At 39.7% G+C, this 18,164-nt stretch overlaps 1 protein-coding gene across 2 annotated transcripts in view; it reads left to right on the top strand.

The window, feature by feature from the left end:
- Nucleotides 1-18,164, top strand: part of LOC123608461 (24-hydroxycholesterol 7-alpha-hydroxylase) — a 95,336-nt gene that overhangs the window by 61,944 nt on the left and 15,228 nt on the right. Inside the window, exons 9-11 of one of the 2 annotated variants that reach the window (XM_045498451.1) lie at nucleotides 9,713-9,808; nucleotides 10,675-10,763; nucleotides 13,632-14,423. In XM_045498451.1, the coding sequence (XP_045354407.1) occupies nucleotides 9,713-9,808; nucleotides 10,675-10,763; nucleotides 13,632-13,872 (426 nt within the window). In that variant the 3' untranslated portion in view covers nucleotides 13,873-14,423. Of the gene's footprint in view, nucleotides 1-9,712; nucleotides 9,809-10,674; nucleotides 10,764-13,631; nucleotides 14,424-18,164 lie in introns of those variants that run through there. The other variant, XM_045498452.1, reaches the window with a different exon arrangement.

The raw sequence follows: 18,164 nt of genomic DNA, 5'->3' as shown, positions 1-18,164 counted from the left end.
TTAACTGTTTATGCTTTTAAATAATCTATTAGTTACTTTAAAATATCAGTATAAAAAGATATGCTTTGAGGAGATATAATCAAACAACTCGGTGCATTTGAGTAGAGGAATGTGTTTATTACTCTGAATAGTACTGTAGTTTATATTGAACGTTTGTTAAACCTTATTTATATTCTGGCTAACAGATAATTAGCTGAAATACAGAAGTTATTTGTCTGCCAGTAGGTATCTTGATTGTTATTTTAAGTATACAGATGCTATACATGCTTTGTGAGATTTATACCTACATATTTCAGTTATTTTGGAGCTTTTGTAAGTGGCATTTAAAAAAATTTTGGTTCTGAATTGTACATTACTTGTTTGTAGAAACGCAGTTGATTTTTGTGTGTTCACCTTGTACTTACAACTTTGCAAAACTCAATGTGCTTTTTGGTCCTACACGTGTTTTTATAGATTCCTTGGGAATTTTTATGTAGATTTTTTATTTCTTTTATTTCTTTTTCTTGCCTTATTGCCCTGGCTCTGACTTCCAGCACTGTGTTGAATAACAGTAGTGACAACCGATATTCTTGCCTTAAGGGGAAAGCATTAAGGGGAAAATCTTCCACCATTAAGCTCGATTTTTGGTGTGTTTTTGGTAGATGCTTCTTATCAAGTTGAGGAAATGTCCTTCTATTTCTAATTTACTGAGAATTTTAATCATGAATGGGTGTTGGAGTTTGTCCAGTGCTTTTCCTGCATCAGTAGATATAATCATATGCTTTTTCTTCTTTAACCTATTGTGATGGATTACATTTATGGATTTTTGAATGTTGAACCAGCCTTTCATAGACATGAAAGACATGTCATGCTAGGCATGACATTCTGGAATAAATGCCATTTGATCATGTTGTCTAATTCTTTTTATACATTGTTAAATTTGTTTCACTAATATTTTGTTGAGGATTTTTTGCCTGGAAGTTCCTAAGAGATAGTGATCTGTAGTTTTGTTTTCTGCTTTCTTACCTTTCTTTCTTTCTTTCTTTCTTTCTTTCTTTCTTTCTTTCTTTCATACTGTTTTGTCTGGTTTCTATATCATGATAATCTCTTAAAAGATGTTTTATGTTTGTCCTGCCCTCTTTTCATAAGCACTCAGATTCCTTTCTTTACTTCTTTCCTCTCTCTTCCACTCTCTCTCCTTTCTCTCTTTCTTCTTCTTACTTAATTCTTTCTTTTTCTCGCATTTCCTCTTTCTGATCTCATTTTTCAGGCCTTTTCCCCTGAAACCTCTCTCCTTTTTAGTTCCCATTTAGTTCTTTAGTTCCCATAGTTCTTTACTAACTATGCCCTTCACTAAAACAGGGAGAAAAAAACCACAAGAATCTTCATATCTATATATCTATCTATATCATATCTATGGAAGAATAAGATATATTCTTCCAGTTACTTTTGTACTATCTTCTCTGTAACTTTCAGTGTGGTTTATGTGACTTCAACACGTTCTGTCTCAGACTTCCTTGACCATTGTTCTGCCTGCCTCATATATGACTGCTCCATACCCTCCTTCTCAAACTTAACACCCAGCTTGTGCTATTTCATTAGCTCAGTATGTGAGGTCACCACATGATAATTTTATAATGAAAAAGTTTAAACTATTACATAAATACATTTTCTGGCAGACAGACCCAAACCAAAGACCTTTAGGCACATGCCAGTTTCCGATCAACATGGTGCACTTTTGAAATTGTATTCTTTTCAGCTTCTGCTATCCTGACCTTCAGCATTCTTTTTTTTTTTTTTTTTAATATATATAATTCATTGTCAAGTTAGCTAACATACAGTGTATATAGTGTGTTCTTGGTTTTGGGGGTAGATTCCGTGATTCATCACTTACATACAACGCCCAGTGCTCATCCCAACAGGTGCCCTCCTCAGTGCCCATCACCCATTTCCCCATCCCTCGTCCCCCATCATGCTGTTCATTTACTTTTTTTAACTTGATTATACTTATACCTCAACCCTTCTTTTTTCAAATAGATACTATTTGTCCTTACTATTCTCTTGCCACACTAATTATCCTCTTATTTTTCCTTTATTTTTTACTGTACCACCACCTGAAATCTGTCTTCTGTGCCCTATTTTTTCCCTTCGAGCGGAAGCTTTCCACTGGACAAATGTTAGTTTTTTGCTTATTTCGGTTTGCTTCTCATTTTGGGACCCTTGAAGATGACTCAGTCTATTTCTTCCTTCCTTGTATTTTTATTTTACCATAAGGTGTTGTTACAAATGTATTTGTTTTTCGTCATGCAACTGACTTAATTGCGGGTCAGGCTGCAGTATTGGCACTAACACAGTCACTATATTCTACTGCTCCATTCACCAACCTGAAAACCTCCTCTATCCTTAAGCAAGTGGCTCTTGGAAGAGCTTTTAACCACATGTTCTTACCAGGGTCGTGCTTAACTAAGGGAGGTTATAAATTTGTTGTGGCCATTAACACCTCATATTTTTTCAAAAGCAATTTTGCTCGTTCAAGAACTTTACCTAGAAAAACACCCAAGTTCAAACATATGCAACACGTATATACTCATGTATATACAACTCCCCATGACCCGTTAGCCATACAACTATCTCACATGCTCCTTGTATGGCACCAATACAGAAACCTATGTTTCATTATAGTGTAAATCTGCCATTTAGACACTTTTTAACATTATTACACTTTTCATGCATCCAGCGCTTGCGTATTTATCTCCATAGCCTTGTAATAGTCCACTGAATTCATAGCTTAAGTATTTCATTATTTCCTAACTCTTGAGAATTTAGGTTGGTTTCCTTTATGGTTACTTTAATGTGGAGATTATTTGCATCTTTGTGCATAGTACATTTTTAAAAAATATTTTATTTATTTTTGAGACAGAGAGAGACAGAGCATGAGTGAGGAAGGGGCAGAGAGAGAGGGAAACACAGAATCCGAAGCAGGCTCCAGGCTCCGAGCTGTCAGCACAGAGCCCGACGCAGGGCTCGAACCCACCAACCGTGAGCTCATGACCTGAGCCGAAGTTGGAAGCTTAACCAACTGAGCCACCCAGGCGCCCCCATAGTACATTTTTTTAATGATTATTCTTGAATTATACTTTAATAGTGGATTATTGGTCCAAGGAAATAAACACATTTATGATTCACTGCATACAATCCTCTTACGAAACTGAACTGTTTTTATAATTCCAACATTATAGATTCTCAATAAAAATTTTTAATTAAAAGTGATAGATATCTGAAACGATTTGAGAAGTTGTAGAAAATAAAATCATAATCTCTTATCTCCACTTCCTCAAACTCACACTCTCTTCCTAGGGGCCAGTGGATCCAGGCTCATTCCAAGCCCTGCTGGTGTCTCTTTTACTGATCACACAACCCAGAGACATGTGCTCAGGCTGCTGTCTTCCAAGAATGTTCTAGAACTCCTTTTCCTTATTTTTCACAATATACTTTTAACTTTTTTTTTTTCAAATTTTTAAATGTTTACTTATTTTTGAGAGAGAGAGGGAGAGAGAAACCATGCAAGTAGGGGAGGTGCAGAAGAAAGGGAGACACAGAATCTGAAGCAGGCTCCAGGCTCTGAGCTGTCAGCACAGAGCCCGATGCAGGGCTCGAACTCACGAACTGTGAGACCATGACCTGAGCTGAAGTCAGATGTTTAGCTGACTGAGCCACCCAGGCGCCCCTACAATATATTTTTAATATTTGTAAAAGGTACAAATATTACCTTTGTTTCTGTACTTACTATTTCTTTTATAAATTAAATGTATACAACCTTTCCCCTTTTAGGAGGCATAAACTAATCACTGTGAACTTCTCCCTGCAGAGTTGAGGCTTTAATTTTGAAAATGACAACTTGAACAGCTTTTTCTTCTTATTTCATAAACAAATCTTGGTAATTAGTTTTAAAAAGTAAACCATAATGAGGCACCTGGGTGGCTCAGTAGGTTAAGCATCTGACTTCGGCTCAGGTCATGATCTTGCAGTTTGTGAGTTTGAGCCCCACGTCGGGCTCTGTGTTGACAGCTCAGAGCCTGGAGCCTGCTTCAGATTCTGTTACGCTGTCTCTCTCTGCCCCTCCCCTGCTCACGCTCTGTCTCTGTCTCTCTCTCTCTCTCTCTCTCTCTCTCAAAAAGAAATAAACATTAAAAAATAAACAAAAAAATAATAAAAAGGAAACTATAAAAAAACACTAAAAGACGAGAATAAAGATTGCTTAAAATTTCATAAGTCTGATAACCACTTGAACATTTTGGTATTCTGATAATTTCAGATTTTTTTTTTCCTGTAGTCTGTGCATTTTTAAAAATTCAATTAGGACCATGCTATGCTAATTTTCTCATAATCAGCTTTTATGTTAGTAATAGTTACAAAAGTTTTCTGTATCAATAGAGGACATCTACACAGCTTTGAATTGCAGCATGATGATGTAATATGCGGATATGAAATAGATTTCTAAATCAGCTGTCTATGCCTGAATGCGTATGGCTTCCGGGTGTTTACTGTTACAAACAGGGCAAAGATGGGCATCCATATGGCCAAATCCTGGCTTACAGTAATAATTATTTCCTTGGTATGAATTCATACAACTTGGTCCTTCTAGGCGTCTTATGTTTTCTAAAACAGGTGGAATGTCTTTATTGAATATATTGATGTGTTCCCAGAAATTTGGATTATGAAAAACGCTTTGAATGGGAACATCCGTATCAAGTAGTGGTGGGGGTTCGTGTTTTCTTCCCTGTGGGGCAACTGGTCACATTTCTTGCTGTGAATGCTTGAAGTGCTCTCCTACTGCTCTTTCCTAATGCAGTCTGAACATGGTCTCCTTTATTTATGTCCCCGTACTGATTCCTTCCTATATTTTTGGGACAAATTAAGATGGGCATACGCCATCTGCTTTCTTTGATTTATTCCTTCTTTTTCTTTTTTTTCCTTCCTTTTCTTTCTTATATCATCTTTACAAAACTCTTAAACTTCTACCTGTACTCTGTTTTTAAGGTTTCATACTTTTGGTACGCAGGTAATCTTCAAGAATACCCAGGAAAGAATAAACAAGGAAGTGTTAGAAAATATGAATGATTAAAGAATACTAATTATCTTCTCAAGGTATTGAAACATATTATAAAACCACAACGGTTATAATGGTATGATAGTGGTGTCAGACTTAATGTTCACTATCAATATAACAGGCTGGATAGGTAACATAGAAACAAGTCCCTTTGTATCCAAGAGTATAATATAGAATAAATGAATCATAAATCAATGAAGAGGGAAGAGATTAACATATGGTTTGGGATGACTGGCCAGAAAGTGGGTATTTTTTAACTTTTAGAGTAGTTCTCAAACTTTTTGTTCTCAGGATCCCTTTATACTCTTAGCATTATTGTTTTTTTTTTTTTTTTTTATGTTTATTTATTTTTGAGAGACAGAGAGACCAGCAGGGGAGGGGCAGAGAGAGAGGGAGACACAGAATCCAAAGCAGCCTCCAGGCTCTGAGCTGTCAGCACAGACCTGACATGGGGCTGGAACCCACAAACCGTGAGATCATGACCTGAGCTGAAGTTGGACGCTCAACCCACTGAGCCACCCAGGTGCCCCATCCTCTTAGCATTATTAGAGACCCCAAAGACTTTTACCTATGTTAGTCATATCTATCAATATTTAATGTATTAGAGGGGCACCTGGATGGCTCAGTGGGTTAAGCGTCCGACTTCGGCTCAGGTCATGATCTCACGGTTTGTGAGTTCGAGCTCCACATCACGCTCTGCACTGACGGCTTAGAGCCTGGAGCCTGCTTCGGATTCTGTGTCTCCCTGTCTCTCTGCCCCTCTCCCACTTGTGCTTTATCTCTGTCTCTCAAAAATAAACAATAAAAAAATTAAAAAATACTTGCTGTATTAGAAACTAAAACTGAGAAATTGGTATAATATTTATTTGCTAATTAATTTAAAAATAACAAGAAACCTACTACATGTTAAAATAATAGCATGGTTTTATGAAACATAACTATATTTTCCAAAACATAAAAAATGTGGGAGAATAGCATTATTTTAAGATTTTGCAAATCTGTCTAATGCCTTGCTAATAGAGGACATCTGGGTTCCCATAAATGTGTCTGGAATCAATCTGTTGTGGTATATTCTTTCCATTGATGGAAATGAAGAAAATTCAGCCTCACACAGACATGTCACTGGAAAAGGAATCAATATTTCAATAACTTTTTCAGATATGTCTGCTTTCTAATACCTCATTGAAATGCAACTTTTAGGGAGTTTCCTAAAAGTTTGTTATAATCTGAAATATCAATGAATTTATTGTATTCAGTTATGTCAAAATCCACTGGTTTGTCCTATACTTTGAATCTTGTACCCAGGCATGATTTTTGACCTAGCACAGCCTCTGGAAAGGTTTTAAGAACTCCCAGAAGGTTCTAGACCACTCTTGAGAACCACTATTTTAGAGAAAAAAGGGCTGCCAAATCTTGGGATTCATCAGTGAAACCACAAAGATGAACAGATTTAAATGTATCACATCAAAATTTAACATGTATTTTTTTAAGTATAATCCAAATTAAATGTAAACCAAAAATTAAGAACAAATGTTAATGTAAGTATAACACAGGGGTAAATGATGTTAAGATTTAAAGAACTCACAGATCAATACATAAAGCAGTAATATTGCATAAATTAATGAGGACAGAACATGAACACAAAAGTTCATAGAAGAAAATAACTTAACATGGAAAAATGCTCAACAAAGACATAAAGATTTATACAGGAACCAAAAATAACCTATTAAATGTCAGATTAGCAGAGAAGGGGGCAGTGAAATTGACACTAAAATATTATAGGTAGAAACCTATTTAGCTACCAGATTTGAGGGAACAGTTGAGCAAAATGTATTAACAGCCTTTAAAAATGTCCATGCCCTATATTTTCTGAACATCTATGTTACAAGATTTTATGTGAAAAAATGCTTCATGGAAGAAGATGCTTTTGATGGCATTATTTATTATAGAAAGAAAACCCAGGGAATGATTAAATTATTTATGATTAATCTGCCCAATGAAAGATGAAAGAGACATTGGAGACAAAACTGTTCACAATGAGTCCACACTATAAAGAAAAAATACTTATGCTATAATATTAGGTGAACAACGTTAAGTTTCCAAAATTAACTATTCATCAGGATAAAGACTATGTTTAACAACAACAACAACAACAACAACAACAACAATACTAAACTGTTTGGTAAAAGTATTGGAGGGAAGTCTAGCCGGTTGATGGGTGTTTTTTTGTTGTCAGCTTTCTGGTTGTTTTTTAGCTTTTTCTATTTTTCTGAATTTTCCAAAATTTGGATAGAGAACATTTTTTATCATGCAAAAGAGTGTACTTTTTGATTTTTAGCCTTTTTTTTTTTTTTTTTTTTTTTTGCAAGGTAATCACGTTCCTGGTTAAGAGCTAGGAAAGTATGTGCCTCGAATCCCCTCCTATGGATGTTTTGCCTTTCTATAGGACTGTTGCTTTCTCTTCAAAATTCTACATTCTTTGCAACCACTTTGCTCTCAGTATCCTTCTTGAGCTACAACAAAGAGTGCTGCCTTCTCTTCCCTCTTTAAGAAAACCCCATCTCCACGCTAGCAAATTAAGCTCACTGGGCCTCACAGTATCCCTATGAAGGGGGCCGGCCAAGCTCAATGTTGCCTACCTGAGAGACACAGTTTTACAACACAGAGAAGCTGTGATTTTGATGGCGATCTGTGTTCTGGTCCTAGGACTGTTTCGTCTCCCTTTTGGTCTTTCCCTTCATGTGCCGTGTAGACGATGACAGCGACTGTTAGATGGGACGATGATGTCCTTTTGCTCAGAGGTTCCTTTGCTCAGAGGTTCAACCGGCTCTCACATTCCTTTATGCCATTCATCAGCCTGGCATTTGCTGCTGTGACAGGAACTTCTTTCTGGTCTCCTCCCTGTTGCTAATGTTAATTCTGTGACTGAGATTCCATTTGAAGGCTTCTACTAGCCTGTGTTGTAGGCTGTGGCAGTCAGTCTCCAAGTCACAGTCATGGGTCAACAGCCAGCCACTAAAGAGGTGTATGCGGTAAGGAGGGGAAGGGCACCAGTTGACCCGCCTGGAGCCCTGTCCCAGGGCTGTCCCTGGTCCTGCCCCCAAACACGCATCAAGGCCCTCTGCAGCTGATCTCGAGGTCAGGCATGACCACTCTAACCTCAGTTCCGCCAGAGGTAGAAGGAACAGATAGGCTTGAGATCTCCTAAGTCTTTTTCTACTTTAAAAATGGTAAGAGGACACCAGCGAAATCCCCTCTCTCTTCCTTGTTTGGGAGCTCTCTCAGCACTTAGTACTGCAGCGGCCAAACCTTAAGCAATATTCAGTCCCCATTGGAGCTAACAGGGTTTCTCTCTGGTTAAAAAATGATGGCCCAGGGGCGCCTGGGTGACTCTGTCGGTTAAGCGTCTGACTTCGGCTCAGGTCATGATCTCACGGTCCGTGGGTTCAAGCCCCGCGTCGGGCTCTGTGCTGACAGCTCGGAGCCTGGAGCCAGTTTCAGATTCTGTGTCTCCCTCTCTCTGTGACCCTCCCCCGTTCATGCTCTGTCTCTCTCTGTCTCAAAAATAAATAAACATTAAAAAAAAAATGATGGCCCATTCCCATATGCCACTCCATGCTAGTATAAAAAGACATATTTGTAATTGTAACGTGCTCATATTCTAGAAGCAGAAGATAAGTGTTTTTGTGAATATCTTGAGGACATTTCAAACTTATGCAGGGTTAAATATATATGACTTCCAATGACTGGGGATGGCAGTTACTAACAGAATGTGCCTTAGGAAAGTTGATAGCTATCTACTGGTTACACACCGTGGGAGAGCCCTTTGTCCTATGGTTCCTGAACATGATGAAGTCAGGGTGATTTTATGACATGGTCTTTAGTTCTTAGTATAGTTTATATATTAGAAAACCTATGATAACATAAACGGGGAAGGATAATTCAGAAACACACCGCTTAACCTCAGTCCCACAGCCACAGCGTTCCCAAACACCAAACCAACCAAGAAACACACAGCACTCAGTGTCCCGTGTCTTCCTAACCAGTTGTCTTCATATTCTTCATATTATTTCTACCCTAATAGCTGTTTCTGGAGTGGAAAAAGAGAGAGAAAGAGAGAGAGAGAGAGAGAGACAGACTCCACTGCCTCTGCCCTGACACTGTCATCAATGTCCCCGGGGATAGGAGACACCCACTGTTCCCACCCTCAGTGCTGTTATGGCCACTGTCCTGTCTCAGAGTTAGATTTTTCTATTCCACGACCTGGGGATTCACTGTGGTTCCCATCAAAAGCACTTGCTACCAACCCCAGTATCAAACATCCAAAGCTGCATTACATCAGACATATACTAGTATCTAAAATCTTCACATTTATCTAATATATTTCCCCCATGTAACCAAATGTGTATGCACATGTAACTAATCATCAGAATTAGAATGTAGTCATTGCTTAAGTTGGAAAACAGAAACGATCCTTCCAGGAAAGAATTAGATTTTCTCGCCATTGATTTATAAAATGTATATGTCTTCTCTACAATATAGTTGGAGCATTATTTTTAATGACCCAAACTCTCTTTAAAGCAGATTTCCAAAAATAACTTGAAACTGATTTTTCTATCATAGAATTACACTGTTCCTTCCGGTGACTTGTTGATGTTGTCTCCATTTTGGCTGCACAGAAATCCAAAATATTTTCCTGAACCTGAAGTGTTCAAACCTGTAAGTCCTCTCTTTCAAAATGCATTACCCTTTGATTTTAATTTCCTTTATGGTGGGAATATGAATTCATAGATTAACTACCATTGTGTCATTTTAGCAGACCTATTTCTCTCTGTGGTCTAACCAAGTCGACAACAGAGTAAAAATCAGACTGGTAATATGGATGGGTAGAACACAAATGAGATAGCAAGGTTTTTGAAATAAGCTTCACCACCTTGAAAATAAATGATCTGAAACCAGCAAAGTATGTTAAAGTGAATATGTCTGGTTCTGAAAGAAGACTTATTTTATATTCATCAGGCAATTGCCCCTGTTGTTAGTTTCCAAGGAGTACTAAAAACAAACGGAAGAAGACAAATTAAAGCTGTTCTCTGCTGTTTCTTAAAATTGGGGGGTTACAAGGCTAAGCAGAATCTTAAGAGGTCATTTAGTCCATCCTCTGTCTTTAGGTACAAATTAAAAAAAAAAAAATGGCATCCAGATGTATTCATTCCACATCCCGAGCTCCTTCCAATAGGCAGGGCGGCCAGTAACTTACTAGATTTATTACCAAGGACAATTTTGTGATGGAGCCCGAGATATTATAAATAGTCTTCCTTTTCTGAGGTCAGTTCTGTGGTTGATTTACATTATCATTTACGTTTACCACTTAACAAAATTCTTTTTAAACCTTTTAATTTATTAGTTCACATTCCAAAAACACAATTGTGCCTGATATGAGTAACAGGTTGGAAAAAAAATTACCAACAGCCCTGCAACTTTATATGCAAGGATTAGCTGTACAAAGTCATTTTTAGCCTAGAGAAATAAAGTTAAGCTTATTTATATAAGACTGATTTGGAAAAAAAAATGATTTCTTCCCACAGGAACGTTGGAAAAAGGCAAATTTAGAGAAGAATGCTTTCTTGGACGGGTTCATGGCATTTGGAAGCGGGAAGTACCAGTGTCCTGGGAGGTCAGTGAGACAGCTGGGCCACATTTATCCAGAAAGTCTGCAGAGACACGATGGCTCAGAGGGGGGGACATCTTTGGCTTAATCTCCCTTTTCTTTATTACCAAACTACAGGGAGATCCGGGAGACCACATTTTGTTTGGTTGGCTGGTCGGATTGCACGATGTCCTTGTGGGAATGTCTACGGTGGCTTCTGATGGGAGACTTCATCAGAACCAAATATGACAGTCGCAGCTGCATGATGAAAGCAGGGTTTAGGTTTCAAATGTTCAGCTTTCCTATGAGGATACATCCGACGTTGCTTGAGTTCTACCTTTTAGAAAATTAAGTCCGAAGTATACTATTTCTTTACAACGTTCTCATGGGCCTGTGCTGGGGTTACAGAACATCCGTAGCTTGGAGCAGAGCGGCGCCTTACTAAATGGTTTCTGTTTGTTGGGGCAGTTTGGTTCTAGGAAATCTTTCTTCTGGATCCTTTTAGAGTTAAATTAATCTGGTCCCTAGGACTGCGATGGTCACTGCGATGTTGGGTTCTAGTGCAAGTGTCCAGCACTTAATGAAAGTTATTTTATGTTTATTTATGTGATCAGAAGCTGTTTTGAACACCTTGCCTGGGCCAGGCCTTCTGTTCATTACGATAGAGCACTGAGGAGCATGGACTTAGTCCCCAACTTCATAAAACTTACACTCTACCTGAAATAGGTCCCATTTCTTCACCAGAGATGATTCTGTTGGAGAAATATTAGTATCTGTTTGTAACGAAGTCTCACTCAGTGAATGTGCAAATCCTTTAAAAGTCTTATATCACAGAAGTTGTAGTTTTTAAATTTAAGAAGTCAGTTGTTTTCATTGAGCAGGAATGCTAATCCATATCTATAATTACGACTTACTCCACAGCATGCATTCTACCCCTCTTTTGTTTTATGGTTGATAGCATCAGTAGGCTTCTAGTAATTCATATTTCCCCCAAAATGGTTTTAAATAGTCTTAGCCAACCATGGAAATTCTATCTTCATTTTTACTTATTTATTTTAATCTTTATTTTTGAGAGAGAGAGACAGTGTAATCTTTATTTATTTTTGAGAGAGAGAGAGAGAGAGAGAGAGAGAGGAAGGAACAGAGAGAGGGAGACACAGAGTCTGAAGCAGGTTCCAGGCTCTGAGCTGTCAGCACAGAGCCCAATGCGGGGCTCGAATTCACGAACTGTGAGATCATGACCTGAGCTGAAGTCGGACACTTAACTGACGGAGTCACCCAGGTGCCCCAGTATCTTCCTTTTAAAAAGTCATTCTAGGAGTCTAAGGGTAAGCAAATTGGTGCCTAGTGTTTCCCTGGAGCAACGATTTGTCCTGGAGTAGGTAGTTGACCTAAACTCATCGATCAGACCTAAAGGAGAGACTTTTCTTCCATAGCTGGGATAGAGGCCCCCCCTTTGTCCTTTCCCATTGAATATGTATATATATATGGGTATATATATATATATATATATATATATATATGGGTATATATATATATGGGTATATGTATATGGGTATACATATATATATATGTATATATATGGGTATACATACATATATATATATGGGTATATATGGATATAGACATAAACATTATTTTTTAGGGGCGCCTGGGTGGCGCAGTCGGTTAAGCGTCCGACTTCAGCCAGGTCACGATCTCGCGGTCCGGGAGTTCGAGCCCCGCGTCAGGCTCTGGGCTGATGGCTCAGAGCCTGGAGCCTGTTTCCGCTTCTGTGTCTCCCTCTCTCTCTGCCCCTCCCCCGTTCATGCTCTGTCTCTCTCTGTCCCAAAAATAAATAAACGTTGAAAAAAAAAAAAATTAAAAAAAAAAAAAAACATTATTTTTTAGACCAGTTTGAGTTGAAGGTTTCATTGTTGAGAGCTGAAAGCATGCTGATTTACACATCAAGAAACTCCAAAGTCGAACATTGTAACTGAGTGCAGATCCTTTAAGAGCACAGTATAATAAGCAAACATTATCAAGGAAAACCTATATGTTCATCCTGACTTTCATATTACTTTCACTTTAGAGAAGCATTTTTCTTTTTTGGTGGGAACCTGCACACAGGTGTGTGGGGGTGGGGGGCAGAGAATCTTAAGCAGGCTCCACACGCAGCGCCGAGCTTGACACGTGACCCTGGGATCACGTGACCTGAGCCGAACTCAAGACCTGGACGCTCAACTGACTGAGCCACCTAGGCGCCCCTATGGAGAAGCGGTTCTTAACAACTGTAACCCAGCTACTGTTTTGTCACCTACTAACTATCAGTGCACCCAGAGTAGGTCTTCTAAAAACAATAGGTGTTACTTTTTTCAGGTCCCTTTACATATATTCCCAATGACGACGAAAGGGTTTCTTAATAACTATCTTTGGTTACAGAAGTTTATTTTGAACTATTTATTGATCTTGGGGGTTTTTTGTTTTGTTTCGTTTTGTTTTACATTTTTTCAGTATAGTTGACACAAAACATTACATTCGTTTCAGGCGTAGCACACAGTGATTCAACTTCTCTATACGTTATGCTGTGCTCACCACCAATGTAGCTGCCATCTGCTACCATATAACCATCTTTTAAATTGAGCTGGAAATGTTTTAAACCAGGGACTAAAATGCCCTGCAGTGAAGCATGTAGTATTAGCCAGTGGTCAAGGATTAACCGATGATTACTGTTTTCTAAGAAAGGCTGTTATGAAATTATTGTGATATCTTTTGGGGCTGACAGACATTTGCTGGAGGTTGACAGTAATAGGTACAATAGAGGAGACCATAACATTTCAGCTTAGTTAGAAGTATCTTATTTGTACAGAAACTATACATTTTTAATGTACTGAGCTCTTCCTCTATGCAAGGCAGTGCCCTGGGTATTACAGGAGCTTCAATCAAGAATAAGGCATGTTCTCAGCCCTCAGGAGATGATTATCTAGGAGAAGGCAAGGAGGATATTGAGTTCATAAATAACTACAAGGAATGCAGGGTAAGAAATGCCCAAACACCACACTGTGGAGATTTGAGAGAAAGGGTATATCTGGTCAGAATGATCTTAGATTTCCTGGGGAAAGTGGCCTTTGAAGGGTTAGGTGAACGTCTAGACTGAGAAAACAGAGTGACCAAAGGGTCATTAAGGACAAGGGTATGTAGTTGAAGGGTTTATGGTTTCACTGTTAATTAAGACCAGACTACAGGTAGTGGTGGGAAGAAAGACTCAATACACACATTGGCCCAATTGGGGAGGCCCCTTAACACCTGGTTGAGAGGTTGGTACACAGCTCACAAGGCACTAATGAAGTGTTAAAAGGTTTTGTATAGAATGGGTTAGAGTGGGGCATGGCTTAGGTTATATAATTATGCTATATTCCATGGGAGAGACATGGAGTGGTAGAATCTACCAGATTTTGGAAACTAATTAGAAACGGGATCAGTCAAGGGGAAGGATTCGAGGACTGTGGCTTGAATCTAGGTGGCCGAAAGAGATGGTGAAAATAGAGAAATCAGGTGCAGGAGCAAGTATGAGGACAAGATGTTACATTTTCCTTTGAAACCTTTTTAGTCTGAGGTGTGGCAAAATATGTATCACATAACCAAAATCTGTGGGAGAAATAGCAATGTTGAATACATGTAACAATAAATGGAACCTCCATAGTCTCATTTTTCTATTGTTTCTGCTTTTATAAGTCCTTAACTTTTCCATCACGTATTTTACATAGCCAACCCCAGAAACATTCTGTCTTTAAAGACAAACAAAACAGAAGATTTTCCAGGAAAGTGAATGACTTCATCTGGACAGTTTTATACCAAGATGGATCTCTCTACTAGAAATTTAATCCCACAGATCCTTAGCATAATCCTCAGAAAATTGCACCCATTCTAAATTCGTGTACCAAGAGCCAACTTATTTTCTCGTGTACCAAATACTTTGTGAGTCAGAGAAAATTGCCTTTCAAGTAGCCGACGACCACAGTTGATCATGAACACATAGCCTTGTGGCCTCGCAGCTGTCATCCCTTAGAGTTCAGGCCACCGAGGCGGTGTGAGAAGCCCTCTCGTTAGTGGACACAGAAGGTTTTGCTGAGTTTGCAAAATAAGTAGCCGGTACTGCTGTCAGCTGCCAACCAGAAGTCAGGATGGAAGAATATTGTTCCGGCTCTGCAGAGTGGGAATTCTGAAAATACATTTGCCGGAAGAACCCCTTGCTGGGCACTTCCTGGTAGCTAGGAAGCTCCTGGGTACAGGCAGGAAGGGAACTCTTCCCAGTAATTCTATTGCTGGAGAAGCCTCGTGGTACAGAAAAACAAAACAGGAGAAAGCAACTTGAACTGTCAGACTTCTTTGGCAATGGCAGCGTGCAGAATGAGGAGTTGCCTTACAGCGGACATTCTCCTCTGAAGCCATGAATTGAAACAAAGGAAGAGAACAGGGGATTTCCAGTGTGGCGTGGCTATCTCTGAGAGTTGTGACCTCAGCACAAAGGGATGTGCTTGCTGTACTGCACCCCCCTCCACATCCCCCACCCCCTTGCAAGCCAACAGCCCCCATTTCTCTTGCTTCCCATCCCTGCACGAGGATGCCTGGTTGGCTGTATCCCTGTGCTCATTGATCTGGGTCACATCCCAGTTGTAAAACAATAGCCCTGGTCTTTGGCAAGACCCCTCACTTACAAAAGCTTGCTTGGAGAAGAAGAGGCTGTAGTAAGAGTAAATCGACAATACTTGAGAAGTAAAAATGAAGCGTGGAGTCCTCAGGAATAGCAACTCTGATCTCTATTTTGTGTGTGTGTGTGTGTGTGTGTGTGTGTGTGTGTGTTTGGGTCCTTCCTATAGCCTGGGGCAGTACTGGGCTACAAAGTCATGGACTTGTCTTGAATTGCTAAAGAAAGTCACGGTGATGGGAAAATTAATTCAAACATAGATCCAGCTGGTACTAGACTAGTAGTGGCAGTATTCAACCTAACAGGTATTTATGGAGCGCCTAATATTAGTATGTTTATTCTTTCATTCAGGAAGTATTTATGGAGTCTATGTTGTATGCCAGGATAGCGTCCTAGGAGTCACCTTGGAAAACAAAATGAGGGATGAAGTCCCTTCCCTCAAGGAACTTATAGTCTAACTCAAGTCACTTCATGAACCACTGGGGAAATTCAAAGACACATAACTTTCCTGAGTTGCTTATAATATAGCCGGGGAGATGAGACCCTAGCAACATGAAAAACAAGCCCTACTTAACAGTGTCAGATGACCCGTGAGAAATGCCAAATGACACGTATACGTAGTAACTGCCGTAGGAATTTCGAAGAGGGGGATTGGAAAAGGCTGTATGGACTAGATGGTAATAAGCAATAAACAGTATAGAGAAAGCTCGTAGGAATGTAATGTAATGTAATATAATGTAACGTAATGTGCCTGTATGTTGGGATCTTAAGCTCTGTGTACAGTTGTTTCTATATGTTTGTTTTCAAGGAAATATATTCTTAACAATTGTGCCTTATTCAGTAAAAAATCTTTGCAGTATGCTGCAAAGTACTGTAAGTAGCTTTTCTCCCTTTTATACTTAGAAAGAGCTGATTGCTTTGAAGAGTGAGGAAACTCAAATCCCGATGGATTTCGTGAGACCTTGCAAATTCAATTTATTCCGAGGCATTTGTTACATAAACAAACGCATCCCCTCAACTCTGGTTGTCAAGTAGAACTGAAAAAACTATATTTGCTGACATAATTGTTTCCTAACATTTTCCTTATTGTGGGCACACGTCCTGGAGGGCATATAAAAAGGGTTAGGAGTGAGGGCGGGAAGGGTGGATGTGGTTAATTCCAAGACTGAGTCAGGCTGCCAGACTCCTTTATTAATTTTTAGCCATGTATCTCTCTTCTTACTGCTTGACTGAGGAGCGGTGACTCGCTGAAAGGAGCCCAGAAACCACTGGCAAAATTGTAGTCATTGCTTTCCCAGCCACCTTGTTCTGACCCTTCATTGTGAGGCTAAGATTTAAAACTGTCAAGAACAGAAGAAGCAATTCAGGACTGACTTTTGATCCTTAAGCCAAAGTGCTTCCGAAATATAGCATGTTCGTTTCTGGGCAAAAATTATAGCAAAGACCCTCTTTTCCTCTTATTTACAAAGTAGATCTCCAGCCCCTCTGTGGTGCACAGAAAACCTGCACAGGATTTGTATCTGTGGAGAGAAAGGAAGAGCACTCCAGGCTGGGTATCTTCCACCGCTCTCCCCATTTTTTTGATCTTTCTCCACTCATCAAACTCAGTGACTGCTCTTGAACAGGATAGATGTCTCCTGTTCAGAAGGAGGGTTTAATTGCGAGGAAGTGAGGACTGAATTAAAACTGTGCTGGGTCACCATACTGCTTGTGGGTTACTGCCTCCCTATCATCTAACGCCTTCTCCTTTCTTCCCCTCCCTCATTTTCTTTCGGGGGTCCATGGGATTCTGGGGTGCAGATTCCATCCCCCCAGCTCCATAACAGTGGAGCATGGTTCCCTAAGCCCATGTGCAAATACCATCCCTGTCCCCCAGTTCCCTTCCCATGGTGACTGGTTTCAGTGTTGGCGTATGTTTTAAGCAGTGCAAGGAACTACGAGGGTTTCCGTTGAGACTTCTGGGTCAAAAATAATCGTTCCCTGTAGGATGTGAATAAAGAAGCACTTGGCCCCCCAAATTGTTGTTAGCTATCCGGAGACAATAAAAGCAGACAGCGTTAGGATGAAGTTGGTACCACAGGGCAGAGCAGCAGGGGCAAACTGGCTTTCTGGGAACATCACTGAGCTGCTGGGCCCCCTCTGCCCGAGGCCAGCCAGCCAGCTCTAGTTTTTCAGGCACACAAAGCGATGCATTCCCTTCGGTATGGAAACCAGTCTGATGTGGGTTTTCTGTCACTTACAACCCAAAGCATCCTAAGTAACATAATTTCCTTAAAAGCAAAAGCGTGCTTCCAAGGTTTGTTGAACTCTGTGAAATATTGTATTAACGTGCTCTGACCGTATCCATGAATTGCTTTCTAAATAGCATGGGCTTTTGCAGAGGGGTGATATACCCATTTACTGTGGGTGTATCACAAAACAAAAGCAAGTGTCTCATCTTCAATTTTTTCTGGAAGGTCTGGAATTTAAAATATACCGTGAGGGTGGCTCAGTCAGCTGAGTGTCCGACTTGGCTCAGGTCATGATCTCACTGTTCATGGGTTCGAGCCCCACATCCAGCTTTCTGCTGTCAGTGTGGAGCTGGCTTTGGATCCTCTGTCCCCCTCTTTCTCTCTGCACCTCCCTGCTCGTGCTCTCTCTCTCTCTCTCTCTCTCTCAAAAATAAACATTAAAAAATAAAATAAAATATACCAGGAGATCACTTCTATTTGGTGCATACTTAATCTTACGGAAGTCAGTAC

Source organism: Leopardus geoffroyi, chromosome B2 (genome assembly GCF_018350155.1).
Source record: "Leopardus geoffroyi isolate Oge1 chromosome B2, O.geoffroyi_Oge1_pat1.0, whole genome shotgun sequence".
NCBI lineage: Eukaryota > Metazoa > Chordata > Mammalia > Carnivora > Felidae > Leopardus > Leopardus geoffroyi.
Note: the sequence above shows the minus strand (reverse complement) of the source record. Positions and strands in the feature narration are given on the sequence as shown.